Genomic DNA, 20,557 nt, shown 5'->3' on the forward strand with positions numbered 1-20,557 from the left:
CGCATTCCCATTTGACATTCACTTTGTAGTGGAGGGCTTCTAGTTTGGAGATTTTCTTCTCGGTTTTTGCGTACTTCGTATTTAGAGTCTGTGTGGGGTCGCCATGTAAAATCATGACTGGGAAGTGAACTTTACAACCGTGATAATAACAGCCCATGTATTCGAACACTTTGTTGTTTGTGGGCAATAACCATCTACCATTAGGGTTTGGATTTTAACCTCCTTACGTCTAAAAGAAGATTGAATAGGAATATTTCTCTCGTGGGACGTCCATTCTAACCATTCAATAGCACCGAAAGATTGATTTTCGCCAAATCTGTAGTAGTTTGATGGGATGATGCTAATGGTGTGGGATTTGAGATAATTTTTTCAATAGACATAGGAGCAGACACCAGGCAGGGTGCCTGATCTGCAATTAAATGGGTCTACGCTCGTAACTTTAAGTAGGAGGGACCGAAAAGTTAAACATCCGAAAAATAGGAGTAGAGTGTCGTTTTCGCAATAATAAATATAAAGTTCATTTAAAAAGTTAAAGCCTTTAACCTTACAGACTTCTGAAGTGTGCCATTTCATGGAGGTTTTTCCTGGTAAAGTACTGACAGCCATATGCTTATGCAGGTTGTAGAGTGTTCTCCAATACGTAGTTAGTCTCCTCCTGTCTGTCAAAATCAAACTCGTGATCCACTACGTTGAAAAGGAAATGAGGAAAATACCCTTTAGCAGCATTAGAGAGGACGAAAGTAGCTGGAAACTTAGATAAAGCGACGGGGATAAAATTGTATGAGTCAAGGAATAATAGATTTGATAGTTTCATTTCTAAAATTCGAGTTCCGTTAATTTTCAAAGATTCAGGTACAAATTTTTCGTCTCGGTTAATTATTTCCCTAACTAATAGCAGGTTGTCATAATTGCTGCCAAAATGCGATAATACGATGACTTTCTTCACGTCGAATAAGCTGACTAAGTAGTCTAGGAACGCAGCTATTGGTTTCCCACCACTGAAACGTTGTTTGCGAGTTCCAAATTGATTACATTTAATACAATTACAATCGAGTGATGTTTCGTCTACACAATCTTCGCAGACAGAGATGCTAACGCACAAGACAGCTTGATGTTCGTAGGCACCCAACATTTCCTGACATATTTTCGTCTGTATGCATTCAACGTCAAAGAAAATGTACATTAGTTCGGCTAATTTACGGCGTGGTTTTTTTGATGGGATAACGCTGGGTGTTTTATCCTTGATCACATGAATGTAACATAAATGATCGCTGAGTTGATGTTTCCCGCAAACATGATAGTACATTTCCACACAGGGGTGTCTAGTAGTACGTTTTCCGAAATCAATTGTTTTAAAACAGTTTTTACAATGGTAAAGCCGCTCACAAAGGGCTTTTTTGTTACCAGCTGGAACAAAGTGACTGTTATAGCAATCGTCACCCCTGAATTTTCGTAGGCAGGAACCGCATTTTTTTTCACGTCCATGACAGACAGTCGGACGCATACATTTAAAGCAAAAGTCGTTGCATTTATGAGACTGAATACGCCTGTAAGAGGTCTGACACTCCTCGCAAAAGTACTTGTGAATAAACAATGGTTTTAAATTTGTTATGACGTTATAGTGATTATTGTCATTAAGTAGAAAGAGGCGTGGTCTGGTAACTTTAAATTTCTGGAATGAGTCGGGGGTCCCACATTCGCCTAAGGCGACTCCTGCATTTTGACACAGTTCTAAAGCGGCTGTTTTTTGGAATGTACCCCGGGGGTAGTGCTAAAAATTATGAACTGTTTCTTCTTTTATGGCATCTGATTGCGATATCTTTCACGCAAAATCGTCAACAGTTCATTAAATCTGATCCGATAAGGTGATAATTTCCATCCGACCTAGCGCTATCTGAACGATTTCTATTCTTATATCTGTTCAGATAACTGATAGCTGAAGTCAACCAAAGATATTTCATCTGTTCGGATCAAAAATCAGATAACTGTGTTCGGTTTAAAGCACTACCCGGGGGCCTATTCGTGATATGGTCACGTAACTGTTTTTCAACTCTTTGTTGTTTTTGTCGTTGATGCAGACATTGTGTGCGATAGCTACTCAAAGAGCTCGGGCCAGGCATAGATTATCAGTGGATGGAATTCTTAGAATCCCCCGTCGATCCTTTGAGAAAATACTAAAGGGTTTAAGTTGACGACGCTTAGACCTGCCATACCCTTCAGGAATTCTCACTATTTGAAATATTATTTTTACAGGTCCTACAAAAAATGCTCAATTTTATCATGATAAAGCAATTCGGCTAGTTGGTCAAATAGAATAGTGGGGTCAACTGGGTCTAGTCTTTTAAAGGATAATTCTAATTCAGACCTGCAATTTATACCTAAGCTTCTTAATGTTATTTGTACGTAATCTGTTGCTCTGTTCTAATTTAATACGTGATCCGTAATAGTACATATACTATCTACGGTGTCGTCAGTGATGTTTAGTACTAATTCTCTACCATACGTATTAAAACTGTTCATAAAATTTCTCTTTTTTCTCTAAAATCTCGCAATATGGGACGTCCTCAATAGGTGAAGGTGGGCAGCCGCCACCCCACTTCAGCGTCGAACATGGCATTGGCTTCTTCCGAGTCCACAAGAGAGTCCTGTTCGCTGGGTAGGTAGTCGGAGAAGTTCTGAGACAGGTACTCAAAAGGGTCGTTGCCGTTTTGTTGACAATCGTGGTCCAAAAATGTCGCCATTTCTATATCGTATTGAGGGTTGTTGAAATCGGCGATTAAGGTTTCTTCATGGCTAGTGGGTATTAGTTCATTCCGGCGTCTTTCTATGCGATCAGCGTAGGAAATATTTAGAGGGCTAGGTATTATGTTACTCATTCGTTTATTGTATGGCAGTCCTCCGGTGATGTAGGGACGGTTCTCATGTACGCGATAATATCCAGGAAAGTTTCGATTATATTTAAAACACCATTTGCAATAAAGCTGGGTAAAGTTGATGGTACATTAGCAGGGTCGATGTGTAAATAGGCACATAGGAAAAAATAAATCTTGTATACTGAAGTTAGGGGCCAAGGTCTATTTACAGCTAATTCATCTAAATTCCAGCAAAGCGATTCAGGATCCATCATGATGTTATGAGATCTAAAGTTCGAATGCGATATTCTGTTGTTTTCTTTCGTTATTTTATAGTAAATTTCTCGAGGCTTATTAGCAGGAGGGTAAAGGGGAGTGGAGGGTTACCAAAGCTTCAATTGGCCAGGGGTACGTTGACCTTTCGGACGTGTTTAAACACGTCTAAAATTGTTTGTAAATCAACAATAGGTGACATAAGATTGACATCCAAGAGAGGTGGCAGATGGTAACAAAAGGATGCGTCATCAATAGATTTTTTAATTTAACAAAGGGATTTTAACAAAAGAACTGATGCGTCATTCCATTAGCGGGGTTTTTACGACATTATATGAAGACTTATTTTTTAGAAAGTATTTCTTCAATCAATCAAATATTGACAGGTTAGGAATGTCTCTATTAATAGATAAATAGGTCAAGTTTAATATTGTATAACTTATTTACTCGTAAGTTGTTATGGAGTCAAGTACACAAAGGATGTCAGTTTTGCGGGACTCCCTCGATAGAATTGCCACCTTTTTGCGCACCTCACTCTTTTAGGAGCTCCACTTTCTTTTAAAACACTATCCCAGAAAACGCAAGCTCAATAGGTGATCACAGTTTATTTGCTGATAGAAATATAATGAGGCATCGACATTCATACGATCAAAATTTGCAAGGAATATTCATTCGTTTGTCCACCTCAAGCAATTTACTGTTTGCTTTATTTTCCTGCGTTTTACCTCTGAGGCATACTGCTGAAAAATTAAGAAAAACGGTTAATCCATTATTCGCGCCAAATATCAATAAAATTTAGCTTTCTTTGTCCAATACTGATTATAACTTATGAAAAATTGGTAGTCATTGCTCTTAGATATTAAATACGCGAATTCATAACAGGGGTAACTGTTTTATAGAGTATTACATTAAATAATTATACACGGGCGCGAGTAAAATAAGCTCCGATTGGCGGTCCGTTCCCTTTTGCGTTTGGTTCTCTTATAGCATTAATAAAACGCCTCACCGGTTTTTTGAGTTGAAAATAAACATGTCTACAAAATTTTAAAATTAGTTTATTTATTCACGACTTTGAAAACATCTTCCTCGTTTACTTCAAATTCGACAAAACTGTTTTTAATTATTTCGTCATCATTTGCTTTCTCTTTTCTACGACATTGACATTAGCGGACTGCTCAACCAATTTCAATAAATCCTCATGTTCATGCCGAGTTATTTTATGATCAATGAGAACTTTAAATGTATCTGAAAGACTAAATAAAAATATTGAGAAACATACATTCAATTTCATAACACTTCAAACAGACGAAATGGTCTGAGAATTTTATAATATCTCCAATAAAGTTATTCCTCTCTTAAAAAAAACGTTACGTTTATTTAAGAAATACAGTAATTCTGATGAATTTTGAGTCTGATATTGTGCAAATAAGGAAAATGTTACCCATAAGATAAGAAATCCATTTAATGGCCAAAAAATTAATATAAAGATTATTACGTACTTTTCAAAGAACGGCGATAACTCCTTTTCGTCAGCGCTGTCAATGTCCGACGACAGGCGGTGACAAAACCTTCCTTAAAGACCTAATTGTTTAAAAAATCCATTATCATGCAATTTATAAACACTGTAAGTATTATATAACTACTCATGAGTGTGTAGATCAGGGAGCACGAATAAGGATAGTCGGAGTAATCAAATTCTCCGTCAGCCCCTTTCAAAATCGGTACCAGTGCAGTGGCTCTCTATATGAGCGCCGCACATGCCCGATCGGTGCAAGAGAGGGGGAAAATCAGAGAAGTTTGTTTTATTCGTGCTCACTGTGCAAATTAAGCCAGGGTTTACTAGACAGTGTAGCTAACGTTTACAGTGCATTGGACCAGTGCTCTATAGAAGGAAGTTACACATACGTGTGACCAAAGAGAGGAAATTAAGAAAGGCTTTTGTAGTTTTCGCTTTTCTGTTTTATTCACCAAATATATTTTTTCTCATAGCCGGTTTACCACATTTCAACCTAAGACCATTAAACACAGATGGACTGGAATGAAGATAGGGCGGGTGGTTCCTTGTGGGAAGCGTCTCTCTAGCGCCACGCCGCGACCAATATTGAAACTATATCCAATCAGACAAACAACAGGCGCGTGAAATGGGAGACGACATTAGGCCCGTTAAAGCTCGAAAGTCTATGTTAGCTTAGAACGTAACCTAAGTTAGAGAAAGTGTTTAGTTGAATGTAAGTTACTTTCAATTATATTTTTTATTTAAATTGGTTTAAGAATTACTATACAGGCCTTAATCCATAGCTCACTTTTAGAAAGTTGATATTTGGGGTTTGGTATTGTGTAGAAAGTAATGCCTTTCATATGGGATTTATCAGAATAACGTTGATCATTTTTACAAACTCCGAAAGCGCACCTTTTGCTTGGCATCTTAAACACCCAAACTTGAAACTAATCCTTTAAATTACTTATAAGATAACGAACATAAAAGGCGAAAATAACCGAAAAAGCGGAGAGGAAAAACCTAACCGTGCCTAGACCGTACAATCATAAAAATTAAACAGAGCATAATAAAGGTCACAAAGATGCCTTGAAATGTTTCGGGAGTCTCCCGCTAGGGGCGATGATACGCGCTGAAATTTCAAGATAGGGGTTTTAGCTTATCATTCTAGTCCATCTGTGTTTAATGGTCTTAGTTTCAACCAATGAGAGGGCAGAGAACGATTTGCGGCCACACCGGAAGCTTAGAGTTACACTTTCAAAGAAAACTGAGCCAAGCCTCCACTCCCCTTCTTTATAACCTCTTTGATGTAACCAGCTGGTTAAGTTTTCTAGTGATAAAGAATTATAAATCTTTACATTCTTGTTGTTCAACACATTTAGAAAACTCAACCGTTCCTTTAACCGTTTTTGGAGTGTGCTACGAATTCAAGTGGTATAGAAACGGGCAGACATGATAATTAGAATTCGTTTAGAATTATTGTCGCAAGCATTACTGTACAAGTAATTATATCATAAGGTTATAAGTTATTTTCCATAAGTATGACACTACCTATGCTTCCCAATGCTAGAGACTTACTGAACGAAGCGAAAATTGACTACATGTGGTTTTGAAGTCCATTTTAGTAGTAGGAAAACCCCAATTCAAAAACAGGGGGTGCCGAGGGGTACAGGGGGTGTGGTGAATCCATCGTTTTCAATGGCGTCTTCTTATTTTTAAATCAATAAGTTACACTTATCTGTCTTAAAAATATCTAGGTATATTTGTTCGAATTTCTTGAATGTGACGCTGGAACCGTTATCTTAAATAGTAACCCTACACCTGCTTCAAATAACGTATCATTAACGTAAGCCAAAACAGAGGCGTTGAATACACTGTTTTTGACCTAAAATATATTATTGGAATACACTATGTTAGGCTTAACAACGAAGTAGGCGGGAAATATGAACGGAAAAAAAGAGTGTACGGTTTTCGGATACGACGGTGTACGAGATTTCTCAAGAGGACAGGGTGAACCATGACTTTCGTAACCTGCAATGGTTTACAATGCAAATAAAGTGTAAATAAGAATATATTATCTCCGATATTGGAGTTGAAAATTGAACTTTTCGCCAACCCTTGTCTTACTCGGGGCTTTCTACGTCACGTTGACCTTCGACAACGTGGTGCTGAAGGGGGAAATTATATATGTTAGCTTTAAGATTAAGCGTCATATTGTCTTTCGTTAACGTGTTTGAGGGTGCCATGGGGTGTCGAGAGGTACTGTGGGGTGTCTAGGGGATGGTAAGGGGTACTAGGGGTGTCTCGAGGGGATGTAAATGATGCGGGATACAAAGGTTATTTTTAAAGAGTATAAAAGAAGTTGATACAGATAAATGACCATTAAAAGGCTAACGGGTCTTTCTTCGAGAAGTTACTCCTACAACAGGACATCTATCATTCATGTAAGTATATCTAAATTTTTTTGGTTTTTTTTAAATTAATCATATATATTGTAACCACACTTGCGAGATTACTAAACTCGCCCCACGTGGCCATAAAAGCCTTGGCTACTACTAAGAATAAACTACTCTGGTTCCTTAGGTTCAATCATACTTTTATTAACTAACTAAATCATAAATAAATGCCGACTTGCATTATACAATTAGAGAACTAAACATAATTACTATTAATGGATGATGAAGTCCAATACCAGGGCAAGACGCCCTATGCTCGAGCATACTACTACATCCTAGTAGTGGGGAATGACTTACTTAATGTCATAAGCAGACGATGCTTATATAGTACGGGGAAAGGTCAGAGGTAACGCTGTGTGTTAATCCTCTATGTAACCGTACACCCCTGGAGAAGAAACCCAGGAGGTCCCTTGATTATTACGGGAGGTTACAATATGATAGATCTAAAGTGATCTGCATCATTTAAAAAGATGAATTTAAGTTTGATAACCCCTTCACTGGGCTCGTGGCTGGTGTTACCGGATGTGGGAAGAGTGTGTTTGTTGCAAAATTAATTGAGCATAGGAATATTTGTATTTCACCCGTTCCTGAAAGAATAATTTGGTGTTACACTAAATATCAAGCGAAACTTTTTGATACTATCTTAAGTCACACACCAATTGTGGAGTTTCACGAGGGATTATTAGATGTTTACGTTTTAGACAGTAATACGAGGAATTTTGTTATATTAGATGATCTTTTATGAAAAATTGCTAATAACAAAGATGTGAAAAATCTTTTCATAACGGGTTCCCATCGTAGAAATACCTCAGTTTCAATATTAATGCAGAACCTTTATTACCAGGGGGAAAGAAATCCGTACACTAAACTTAAATGCGCATTACTTAGTTAAATTCAAAACACCTCGTGACCCGTCGGCCATTATTCATCTAGCGAAGCAAATTTACCCAACAAACACCAAATACGACGTAGACGCTTTTAAGCAAGCTACGTCCGAAAGTTTCGGATATCTCTTTGTAGATCTCAAGGCAGGTACTGCTGACAATCATAGATTGCGTTCCGGAATACTACCAGGAGAGCAAGCTGCGCTGTATATTCCAAAATGACTGCCATCAACGAAGTAAACTTTTTCAGGGTAGACAGTGAATGGGTGATTAAGGAAATGTCTGTACTTTGAGGAAACATCAGACTATGAAGTTTGGATTTTTAAGTCACCGTTTCCCTTTTCGCAACTCTCACGTAGTGATAAAAGACAATGTGCGCTGTTAACCCGCAACATTTGTCACTTACGATTTGAAGAGGGTGACCACGATTATAATTCTCTGCCTAAAGTAGTCCAAGACGTCCATGAAAGAGCCAGTACCTTTGTGACTAAAGGACTCGAGAAAGCACAAGTGTTATCACGATTGTTGGGAACCGAGGTAGTGAATGCCGAGGACCAAGGTTGTCCTCGTCTCCCGACTGTAGTGTGTAAATACCCCAGAGCGTGTACTTTTCACCGGGTTGAGAATAATTGTACGCTGGTCAAGGCATTTCGCTTAGCAGCATGGCTCCGTCGGAAAGATTACACAACCATTTAGATTTTCGAAATACCTTCACGAGGAGATTAAAATGAGAAGAATTCACTAAAAGTCTTATCAGTTTGGTATTTCCTTGACCCTTGTCTAGGATTTGAATTCTTACACATATAATGTAAATAAAGTGTTTGAAAAACCACTAGAACTAGAAATGATAAGATAAATTGGAAGTGGTGTTTGTAGTTCCCACGTGAAAGATATTTCTAAATCGCATCTAATGTAAATAAAGTGTTTGAATAAACCATAAATGGAACTAGTACTGATAAGATAAATTGGTAGTGGTGTTTGTAATTCCCACGTGGAAGATATTTCGAATTCGCATCTAAAGTAAATAAAGGGCAAGAACGAACTTGTTCTTGTGAAACTCAAAGGCTTTTATCGTAAAACTGAAAAATTCTAACTGATAACATCATTCTACTGCGTCTTCAGCTCTCTTTCACACATCAAACTTAAAACTAGAGAACTAAAGTCTAGAACCTTCAATTGTACTAAAGGACTCTAATATTTTCCTCCGCGGTCTAACCCGGTTTCTCCTTTCCATCAAAACTTGCAGAGGTTAACGGTAATAGTTAGTATAGGGCGCTGTCGGTTAGCTGTGGCATAGGGGCTAGCCACCACCCCTCTATGCATTGTAAAGGCGTTAGATAAGTGGGAATATGTCGCAAGATGACTAGGTCCAATTAGCTAGCAGAACTTTTTTTTAATGTAAGTACACATTTTCTTTTAATTATTATTCCGTAAACCCTCGCTCCTTCTTAATTGGTTTTATTCCAGAAATATGGATGGCAACAAAAAGTAAGTTTAAATATTATTACTATTATGTAACGGTCGTAAATGTGATTTATTTAAAGCGTAGCTTATTATTATTATTAATATTATTATTATTATTAGATTAGGTAAGGTTTGGTGTAGAATGGCGGTGAGGGTTCAGAATTCCATGTGTCTTATTCAAAGCGTAGCTATTATTAATATTAGGGTAGGCTAGGTTAGGTTTGGTGAAGGAAGGTAGGCAGGTTGAAGTAAACCTTTTATTTAGTGTTTCTTATAAATTGTCTTTACAGAATAAATATGTTATTTTCGCGGACTTCGAAACTATACTCCCCAAAGTTTCAACCTGCTTTCCCGACTCGAGCCTTTCGTCCACCACCACATTGTCTTACCACGTGTCTTGTGGGTTTAGTTACAGTATTGTGGGTCCAGATAATGTTCCATCTCAACCCGTAACGTACCTAGGGAAAGATGCTACAAGCAGGTTCCTCGAGAATTTATTAGTTGAACAGGATATTTTATTGGATAAAATGAGGGATAATGTCCCAATGAACCTATCACCAGCGGAAGATGAGGCATTTTTATCATCGAGGACATGTTACGTATGTGATCGATGTTTCACTAAAAAGGATTACAAGGTACGTGACCATGATCACACCAATGGACGTTTCCATGGAGCAGCTCACAATTCGTGTAATCTCAAGCTAAAGCCGCCAAAGTTTATTCCAGTATTCCTACATAACCTTTCTCGGTAAATACTTTTTAAATTTCTTGTGATAGATCTGGGGATGATTTAATTATATTTCCAGTTATGGCTCACACTTAATTATGGAGAAAATCGGACTTGTCAAGGACCAGGAAATTAAATGCATTCCTAGTAACTCTGAAACTTACATTTCATTCTCTCTTGGACACCTTTGGTTCCTGGATTCGATAAGGTTTATGCCAGCTTCTTTGGAAGTCCTTGCTGCAAATTTCGCCAAATGTGGTGTTGATAAATTCCCTTGCATGAACCGAATATATAAACCGGACGAAGTTCAACTTTTACTGCGAAAACAAGTTTATGCATACGACTACATGGACAGTGAGTCCCGCTTTGAAGAAACTACGATTCCGCCCAAAGAGGCTTTTTTCAATACGTTAACTGACGAGCACATATCCGATGAGGACTATAATCATGCTCAGACAGTATGGACGAAATTTAACATAAAGAATTTGGGTATGTTTTTTATTTTTTTAACTGAAATATTGTTTCTATTCAGGCGAATATCACAACTTGTACGTGCAATCGGATGTCTTACTCTTGGCGGATATTTTCCAAAGCTTTCGGTCGATGTGCTTGAATGACTACAAACTTGATTGCACTCACGCTTTTACCGGTCCAGGATTTGCCTGGGAAAGTGCTTTGTCAATGACAAAGGTCAAACTGGAACTTCTGCGGGACATCGATATGCACTTGTTCATTGAAAAAGGAATCAGGGGCGGAGTGGCAATGATTAGTCACAGGTTTGAGCAAGCGAACAACAACTATCTTCCAGAAACCTATGATCCCACTAAACCAAGCAGCTACTTCACGTACTTGGGTAAGTTTTCTTAAATTAATACCAGGTTAACTGCGATACAATTTTATTTATTAACCGGTGATATTTATTAGATTGTAATAACCTCTATGGCACCGTGATGTGCAACTACTTACCCATAAGTGGATTCAAATGGCTTCACCCATGTCCCGATTTTACCAACGAAATTATTCTAACCCATCCTGATGACAATGAAACCGGCTACATTCTCGAAGTGGATTTGGAGTATCCCGACAAACTGCACGACGATCACAACTGTTATCCCTCAGCCCCAGAGAAGAGAATTGTCACCATTGACGAACTGTTCGACTACAGCAGGGAAGAACTTCGAGAATTAGGACTCAAAGAAAAGGATAGCTTCCCAAAGCTAGTTCCATCCTCTTACAAAAAAGAGAAATATGTACTTCACTACAGAAATCTGAAGTACTACGTTTCCAAGGGACTAATCCTTAGCAAGATCCACCGGATATTAACGTTTCAACCAGAGGCGTGGTTGAAGCCCTTTATTGAATTCAACACGCAAAAAAGGAAGATGCCAGTCAATGATTTCGAAAAGGATTTTTTCAAGCTCGAAAATAACGCTGTATACGGTACGTAATGACCATATTCATAACCTAACCCTAACCTATCCTAACATAACTTAATAATCACTAAGAACCATTTCTATTATAGGTAAAACAATGGAGAATCTGAGGAACAGGATCACCTTCAACCTAGTTCAGACCACGGAACGTTCTATAAAGAAAGCCAGCTCTCCAACCTTCAAGCGATTCACTATCTTCAAAAATGACCTTGTGGGTATTCACCAACTAAAAAGTGCCTCACGCTTAACAGACCTATCTACACCGGGTTTACGATTCTGGACCTCTCCAAGTTACTCATGTTTCGCTTTCATTACGATGTCATCCGATCGCAGTACGGGAACGACGCCAAACTTCTGACGTATCTAATCCAGACGGACAATCTCTACAAAGATTTCACCGCGAAAAGTGAAGTGTATGATTTTTCGGGTTATCCCAAAGATCACGTTTTTTTCAGTGACAAAAACAAGAAAGTGTTAGGCAAGTTTAAGGACGAATTAGATGGAACTCCGATCCAAGAATTTTGTGGCCTAAGACCGAAGATGCAATCCATGATATCAACCAAGAGTGAAAAGAAAACCGCTAAAGGTATTTGTCGTAGAGTAGTTAAGAAGAAAGTGCGCCTTGAACAGTATCGCGAATGTTTACTGAAGAAACAACTCACCGTGGAAGAAATGAAACGTATAGTGAGTAACCGACATGAACTCACAACTATAAGACAGACAAAACTATGTCTTAATCTATGTGACGACAAGAGATATATTATCGACGGAATATCTACTCTTGCACATGGACACTACAAAATTTCAATGTAATAATTATTTCAATGCAATAAATATTTCTTCGTATATGTTAAATTTTCGTTCCATGGTTGATCTAAACTTCGTTGTTTTCTTTTATAAAAGGACTGCTACTTCATGGATTTTTAAAAAATTTATTTATTACTTTAAAATAATGGGAGCTTTCGGACCATGGTCCTTCTTCAGCCGATACAATTTCTAATTTAATTTCCTATCTCTTTTATTAATTACATTTTTACACCATAATGTACCCTAGTTTTTTCTCTGATTTATTTTTTAATTTTTTATTTTTATTTTTTATTTAATTTTGAATCCCCTCACCCGTTTATGTTTACATTTCCCTTATCTAAATTTAACTCCCCTCTATCCCTAATATAGATTGCTTCTTTGAAATTTCTCTTAGCATTACATATAAAAAAAGAAAATAATCATAAAATTAACTGGACCTCAACAAAGGTTTATGTCAAGAAACCGGATGGTACAAGAGAAATTTCAAAGAAGCAATCTATATTAGGGATAGAGGGGAGTTAAATTTAGATAAGGGAAATGTAAACATAAACGGGTGAGGGGATTCAAAATTAAATAAAAAATAAAAAATAAAAATTAAAAAATAAATCAAAGAAAAAACTAGGGTACATTATGGTGTAAAAATGTAATTAATAAAAGAGATAGGAAATTAAATTAGAAATTGTATCGGCTGAAGAAGGACCACGGTCCGAAAGCTCCCATTATTTTAAAGTAATAAATAAATTTTTTAAAAATCCATGAAGTAGCAGTCCTTTTATGAAAGAAAACAACGAAGTAAATATTTCTTCTCTTATTTATTATTAACTTAATATATTATTATAATCCAATATATGTTTCTTATTTAAATCAAGCCTACATGTGCCTAATTTGGGGGGGAAGGGGAGCTGCCCGCGTCCGGCGCGTCGCGTTATAAATTTAATCGCGCGCGTTAAAAAAAAGATAAAATTAAAAAGAATTTATTGAAAATCTCTTATACATAAACTCAGTTATCATTTTATCATTGAACTTCTTATCTTTCCCAAATTTAGAACAAATATCATACAATTTAATACCTCTACATCTATACAGAGAAAAATATAAACAAAATCCACCACACGTATTAGTGAAATTTCCTTGAAGTTGTTTAGAATTAAAAGTTACAGTTACACTATTTCTTTCTACAAAATCGGTTGACTTGAAACATGTCCGGTGGATTTCCAAAACTATCAAAGAACTCAGTATTTTTGTCACTAGAAAAGTAAATAACCGTCCAATGCTCTCCGTTGGTATTTGACATTCCAGTATTTACGATATACAAGGACGGAAAAGTTTTCACAATTTTCGGTAGCTTATCCGCGGCGAAAACTCCACGAATCAAATCCTTGGTGAATTTATCCTTCTGTACAATTTTTGTTATTTGCAGAGTGTCCATTAATTGTAATCGTAAATAACAGTCCTATTCTTATCAATCTCAACCAAATTCTGAAACTCAGAGTAATACAGCACCGTGATAGTCTTGTGCAAGTTTTTGGCGAATTTTAATTCCAAACGTAAATTACCATTCCTTATCAACTGAAATTGAGAGGTTGGGATTTAAATCAAAAGCGAATATACAATTTCCGTCAGGGAATTTGTCCCGCGAAATAAAGTTCCCCTTATCTAATAACCATTGAGATGTTTGCGTAAAGAGATAAGTATTTGATCTCATATACTGTCCATTTTTAAAGTTTGGGGTCAAGTTATTACCAAGCGACGAGTCAACCTCAAACCCAAAAATGTCTACAGTATCATTTTTTTAAACTCAAATCTTGAACACTCTGGAATATAAGTTCGTTTAAAGAGTAAGTAAAGACATTTTCCTGGAAAGGTTAATTTCTTCATTTTTGGTAAATATGAAGTGAAAAATGTTCATTTCTAAAGTTTTATAAAATTCTGACGAGCGGTTATTGAATTATAATGAAAACAAAACGAGATTTAGAAAAGGCACCTTTTGTAAACATTGAACACGTGCAATATAGATCTGACGTCAAGAGAGGTGGCTCCGTTATTGGCTGGTATAATGCATTGGTTTGTTATGGGAAGGCGTGTCAAATTCAGTCCCTCTAAGATAATATTTCTGACTGGATACTACCAAATACTACCGCGGCTAGTGAAAAACTCCCAGACCGCTTCGGTTTCCTACTAAACCTCAAAGGAGACTGGCTGCACTGGCAGTCTAGCACTATCAGTAGGAGGCGAGATACTAACTGGTGGGAAAATATGGAAAGAAAAGTACCAGTTTTACTACTATCAGAGCGATCTAAATCCCTAAGCTATGACGTCAGACAGCAGAGACAAATTCAATTCTACGTATCTGGCGGCAATTTTAGCACCTCTTTTCTTATCAATATTTGAAGTTAATTTTTAAATATTTAGAGGTGGATTATGGGTGAAAATTTATTTTATTCTGAATGAGGACGTTGAAATCTATAGAAATGTCTGATTACTATAGAAATTTAAGAAATAGTCAAAATGTCTTTACTTACTCTAATGGAAAATGAATTACATTCTGTGCGAATAATCGGTATTTCATAATTGCCAGTTCGAGACATTTAGCATGAGCGATTAACACTTCTGACGGCAATTTTACTCTACGGACATACAGGGAAGCTAACTCGTAAACCACTTTCCATTTAACCGTACCCGTAGTTTGCAAGCAAAACTCGTTTGGGCTTTTAACAAGTTTGAATTTGAGATCCGTCAAATTTGGGAGGTATCGAGGTTGTTGGCAAAGATCCAAATGTACAGTTCCCAACATATCAATAGTCCCATTTAAAGCAAAGGCGGCCCTTTTCTTAAATCCGTCGTTGGTGTCCGCGTCGTCGAATTTTCCCGCCGTTTCTTTGTAAAGCAAAGAACTAGATAGATTACTAGTTTTGGCCGGTCCGCCGTATGTTATCGCCGTTTGAAACATAGCCTTGTATGGGTAGTTTTGCGGTGAAGGCGTCAACGATCTCTCTTGCGCTGAAAGGTGTACTTCGCTGAAAAGACTATGTAGGAAATTATTTACGGATGCCACTTTGTCCGTGGCAACTGGCAGTGTAGTTCCATCCGCAGGGTTAACGATCCTAGCTTGAACATGAAGTAAAGTCTTGGACAAGTCCAAATATGCGTCGGAACTAACCGCCATATTAAATGTGATCGTTGAATTTTCGTAAATGTTGGAGACGGCATTGTATTCAAACCATTCGCCACTCAGAATACTGCTATTGGTTAGTGGGACGTCGAAAACCTCGACTTCCGAACTGATGGCCCCGTGTGAACTGGGGTGGATACGTGCCATTATATTTTATGAAAAAATATCAGGATGTTTTAAGGACAATGCTTTCCTCTTTCTCGTCACGACTGAACTGATGAGTGATCATCATCAAAATAAAGGTTGATGGAACACCACATGACTTGGCAATTTGTAATAAGTGTAAAGGCACTTCGAGCAGTCATTTTCGAAGATGGTGCCCAAACTATCAGTAGAACGTCTTCAATATTCAAGTACGATGTTAAGACGGTCTTCAACATAATAATTACCAATTTTGCTAATTTTTGAACCATATACTGTATCTAAATGGCCTTGATGGCGGCCATTTTCCAACATGGCGGCCAAACTATCTGACTAATGGCTTCAATATTTTACTATGAGATTCACACAGCTCTGATTATAATACCTATTAATTTTCATAATTTTCCCACATCATGGTGAAATATACTGTACCTAGCATTCACGGCGGCCATTTTCCAATATGGCGACCAAACTATTGAACATTAGAGATGTAAAATTTTGCCATGATGTTCATTTGGTTGTAATCATAATGTGTACCAATTTTCATAATTGTTGATGAAGAACGTGGAATACATTGTAGCTATAATTCACGGCGGCCATTTTACAAGATGGTGGCGAAAGCTCTTGCTCTACAGCAGGGGACTTTTAGTATTATTTTTGTTTGGTCAAAAACAACACATGTACCAGTTTTCATCTTTATGTTCAAATGTTCTAGGTCAAGCCCTTTTTTGGCCTATATGTCCTGGCCTATCTTAGCGGCCTCCAATTTCCCAAAAGGACCAAAACCGTTCTCCAACCACGTTTTACTTTTACATTATGAGGTGAATTAACCATAAAATCCTGTAAACCGGCTAAAACATTTGTGACTAATTAACAATTTAAATGTGACTAATTATCAATTTAAATGTGACTAATTAACAATTTCAATGTGACTAGTTAACATTTTAAATGTGACTAGTTAACATTTTAAATGTGACTAAATAACATTTAAATGTGACTAATTGGCAGTTTAAATTGACAGTAAGTAATTAAAAAACATTTCAGTAGTAGCAACTTTTTATTTTCACACTGTTTTTTATTAAAAGCATTTTATGTTAAAATACTTCTCATTAGTTGGGAAGAATTTACTACATACTGATGTATATCGGTAAATGGTACGTTGTTAAGTAGTTCTCTTTCAACCAAAATCAACATCAAAGCTTCAAGATTTTCTTGTCCTAGGGACGATCTCAGTCTGTTTTTTATAATTTTCAATTTTGAAAATGCTCTTTGGCAGCTAACTTGGCTAAATGACAATGTTATTGAATATTCGTAAGCCAGATATAGATTAGTGTAAGCTGCGGAATGTAGATTAAATTTATGAAGAAGCTGAAAGCAACAAATCATGCTCTTCATCCGCATTAACTGGGAACAATTCTTGGTCAGGAGATTTTATAGGCACTGGTCCAAAACTCAATTTTCTCTGTTTAGGATCAGAAGCTGCAGTTTTTAAACCTTCTACATTCTTAGCCCTAGCTTTTTCTGCGCTTCCCTTATATACTCTTTTCTTTGGTGTTTTTTGATTTTTCAGGGCTCGACATTTCGATAAGTTTGGAAAATTTAAAAGTACAAAATAACGCTATTACGCTAACCAATAAATGTCTGCATTATTATGGCTTTGAAAACGAAAACCGAAAGTAAAAATATTTTTGCTTCTCAACTCAGTGACTCATGTCACGTGCACTAGCCACTTTCTTCCCCCTTTCCCATAAAGCCTTTCATAATGTTTTGAAACTTTTCTCTCTGTGGCGTGGGCCGTGGGAACCAATTTTTTACGATTGTAAATTTGTAAAGAGCGGTCGTAAAGCCTAGGCTGCTAATATCATATAGAAAGAAATACAAGTCCAATGGCTTGCTTTGCCTTGCAAGTTCATAACCTTCTTCTTGAGGCTTCTTCCCCAAATTTCCTACCTTTTGTTTTCAAACTGTTTTTGAATTGATTCAGAATAAAAATTACCAAACAATTAGTACTAAGACATTTAGATCAACGCCACGGCCAGTCGGCGTGGCCGACCGACCGGCCCCCAAACCCTTATTTTGCCTCCGGCCCCGTGGGATATTGCCCACCAGCCCCCGTGGCCAGTCCGCCCCTGCCATGAATGATAGTGTTCCAACGCTGAATAAAAACTTGAATTGTTGCAAAACTTTCCATCTGGCTCTCGCGTACCTACTTCTGGGTTTTTTTGGGCTCCGTCTGGTGTTTACTCAGACTCTTAAAAAATAAATGAAATAATAATAAAACTTTGGTTTAAATTAAACAAGTAGACCATTCCATCTTTGATTCCATTAAATAATTGCAGAGCGTCGAATTTTTTGACGTTATTTTTTATCAGAATTTCATTGATAAACATAAGTTTATAAGATATATTCCATAAGTATGACACTACCAATACTTTGTAATGCTAGAGACTTAATGAGAGCTAGTTCGAGATCGACGCGAGAACTGACTACACTCGGTTTTGCAGTCTTCCTATTTAGTCTGTACTAAGCCTTTGACAGCTCTTCACCAGGCGTCGCTTTACGAGAATCTATGACGTTTCACCTACGTCACTTAATGACAAGCTCTCAGTAACCAATGACGTTGTTGGCTGCGGCGGCGTTCGGACCTGGGTGGTCTCTGGCGGCGATGGTGGTTTGGCCAAAAGACACCGTATTATTCCAAGAGGCTGCGCTGTTTCTGGCAGCGGCGCTGGACGGACCTGGGTGGTCTCTGGCGGCGGTGGTGGTGTGGCCAAAAGACACCGCATTATTTCAATCTTATTTTTTTGGATCTTCTGTAACCCTCAATAGAATAATTTAACGAAGGGAGATTCTCCCGAGGGCCATAAAAATGAATTAAAGATAACTTACAGTTTAATATCCAAAACTAGAAGACGAATCTTCTGAACTTTTATTGAAGTTATTAACAAAGGGATAAACCCGAATATATCCGTACACGTAACGGTTCTTTACTAACAAAATACCAAACAGTTCTCATTGAAAGACGACTGACTACTGCGTTTTTGATCGCAGTGATATCACTGAAGTAAAGTAGGGAGGAGGAACATGTAACATGGAGGCATATATACCCTGCCAGATCCAAGGAGTAGAAACTCCAAGGAATCTGGCAGCCATGTTACATCCCCCTCTTTAGGAACTATTTTTATTATAACAATTTTTATCGTCACAAAAAGGAAGAAAAGGTTACCCCGAGAAACCCTGAGTCTTTTTAGCAGGGGTAGAGTGTAAATATCACAAGGAAATTTTTTTCATGTTGAAGTATCTTCCTTTTTGAGTTCTTCCTCCTTTCGCTTTTGCTCTAATCGGGATAGCCGACGGGCTTCCCTTCTTTCCTGGACAATCGGACACAACATGGTGTCTTATTTTTCGGCAACGCCAACAAATTGAAGTGGACCAAATCAGAGGGTGCTTAGCCTCAGCGATTTTCGAGAGAATTAATATTTTAGGTAGATTGTTTTTAGGGGTCCACCCCATAGTTCCAAAACGCTCCCAATTATTTTCGTCATCATTATCGTCGTCGTCATTGTTATTAGCATCCAGGGGGATCCACTGGCGCGGCGTATTTTCTAATTTTGGGGCGAGGATCTCTGCCTTGAACATGTGAAACACAGTGACAGGCGCGTTAACGTCCGTCTGACGATGAGGATGTGGAAGGAAACGAGTTAATGACCAAGGGTCAGCTTCGCCCTGAATTAAAGAGGGAGGTGTCAAAGGGTGAAACCCTGGGGAATGGTCCAGGACGGACTGAGGAGCTGCAAATTGCTCGATTTCTTCTCTAGAGTCTTCCAATAAAAGTATATCATCTTGAAACGGGCAGGAACTAGCCATATGTCCCTTCGAGTAACACGATGAACAGGAATCGTTTGAGTTCATATACTTATTGGACATGTAGCAGTTTTTAGCCTCATGGTCAAAATCATCGCAATTGCGGAATTTATAAATCTTTTCTGGCTCCTTCGGACAATATCCCTCTACTATCATTACGGATTGCTCCGTTTTGCTCATTGATCTTTTTTGACTCTTTGTTCTCGTTTGCATTCCTTTAGGAAGGTCGAATTTCCAAGGTGGAATAGGGTTGTTAGAAGCCATCTGAAAGTATAAAATATTAGTATCGTCTCTTATTCGCTTGGGAGATAAACTCCCATGGGAAAACAGAGATTGGCTCTCGGGTGAAGGAAAAATGTTCTCTGGTTAGGTTTTTTATGTTATTGTACTGGAGGTAAACCTGGACCCCGCAAGGAGACCTTAATCTTTTATTGTCTGGAGGTCGGTAATAGATGTCAACTTCATTACCTCCTGGCATAACCGTTGCCCTTATGCACACCTCTTGTCGCCATCCCAGTGGAAAAGGTTCTAAATAAATATCGGGTAAGGTAGCCCTATTTAATCGAGGAGTTCTTATGGACTCCGATAACGTGGTCGATGAACTTTCAGACGCACGCAGCGATTGGGATTGCGATTGAGAAATCTGTTCAGAAGTCAAAATCTCCCCCGAAAAGCCAGAAGAAGATGATTGGAGTTGTTCTGGTTCTGCGACTGTTTTTTGCAGAAATTTGCTCAGGCGTTAGAATCTCTTCCGTTAAACTCGAAGTCGATTTGTGTAGCTTAGTTTCCGCGACTGATTTTTCATGATCAGACGGGGAAGTCTCCCCTGCCACAGAAGGCGGACTGTCATTAGATAGATGCTTGAGCTGGAAAGCTCGCATATCGTGGTAGGTACGAAGTAGGAGAGGAGGGCTTCAAATAGGGCCATGCCCGGTTCACTATCAGAGTTCGTTGGTTGATGGGAATCATCTGGAATTGCAGGAGGGATT

The 20,557-nt window shown here is 37.9% G+C and overlaps 1 protein-coding gene across 1 annotated transcript; it reads left to right on the forward strand.

The window, feature by feature from the left end:
- Positions 1–9,431: 9,431 nt before the first annotated feature.
- On the forward strand, positions 9,432–12,913 carry LOC149622116 (uncharacterized). The gene is made up of 9 exons (XM_089853551.1): positions 9,432–9,448; positions 9,545–9,629; positions 9,715–10,059; positions 10,274–10,640; positions 10,684–11,004; positions 11,076–11,591; positions 11,674–11,795; positions 11,876–12,268; positions 12,761–12,913. Exons 1-9 carry the CDS (start codon positions 9,432–9,434, stop codon positions 12,911–12,913), a joined length of 2,319 nt encoding a protein of 772 aa, XP_089709677.1.
- The last annotated feature ends 7,644 nt before the right edge of the window (positions 12,914–20,557 follow it).

Source organism: Phalangium opilio, unplaced genomic scaffold, assembly GCF_054372755.1.
Source record: "Phalangium opilio isolate 3A_F unplaced genomic scaffold, DU_Popi_V2 ptg000194l_1, whole genome shotgun sequence".
Taxonomy (NCBI): domain Eukaryota; kingdom Metazoa; phylum Arthropoda; class Arachnida; order Opiliones; family Phalangiidae; genus Phalangium; species Phalangium opilio.

Coding starts and splice junctions, on each gene's coding strand:
- LOC149622116 (XM_089853551.1), top strand. Junction 9,630..9,714: donor TAGCTATTATTAATATTAGG/GTAGGCTAGGTT, acceptor TTGTCTTTACAG/AATAAATATGTTATTTTCGC. Junction 12,269..12,760: donor TGGAAGAAATGAAACGTATA/GTGAGTAACCGA, acceptor TCCCTAATATAG/ATTGCTTCTTTGAAATTTCT.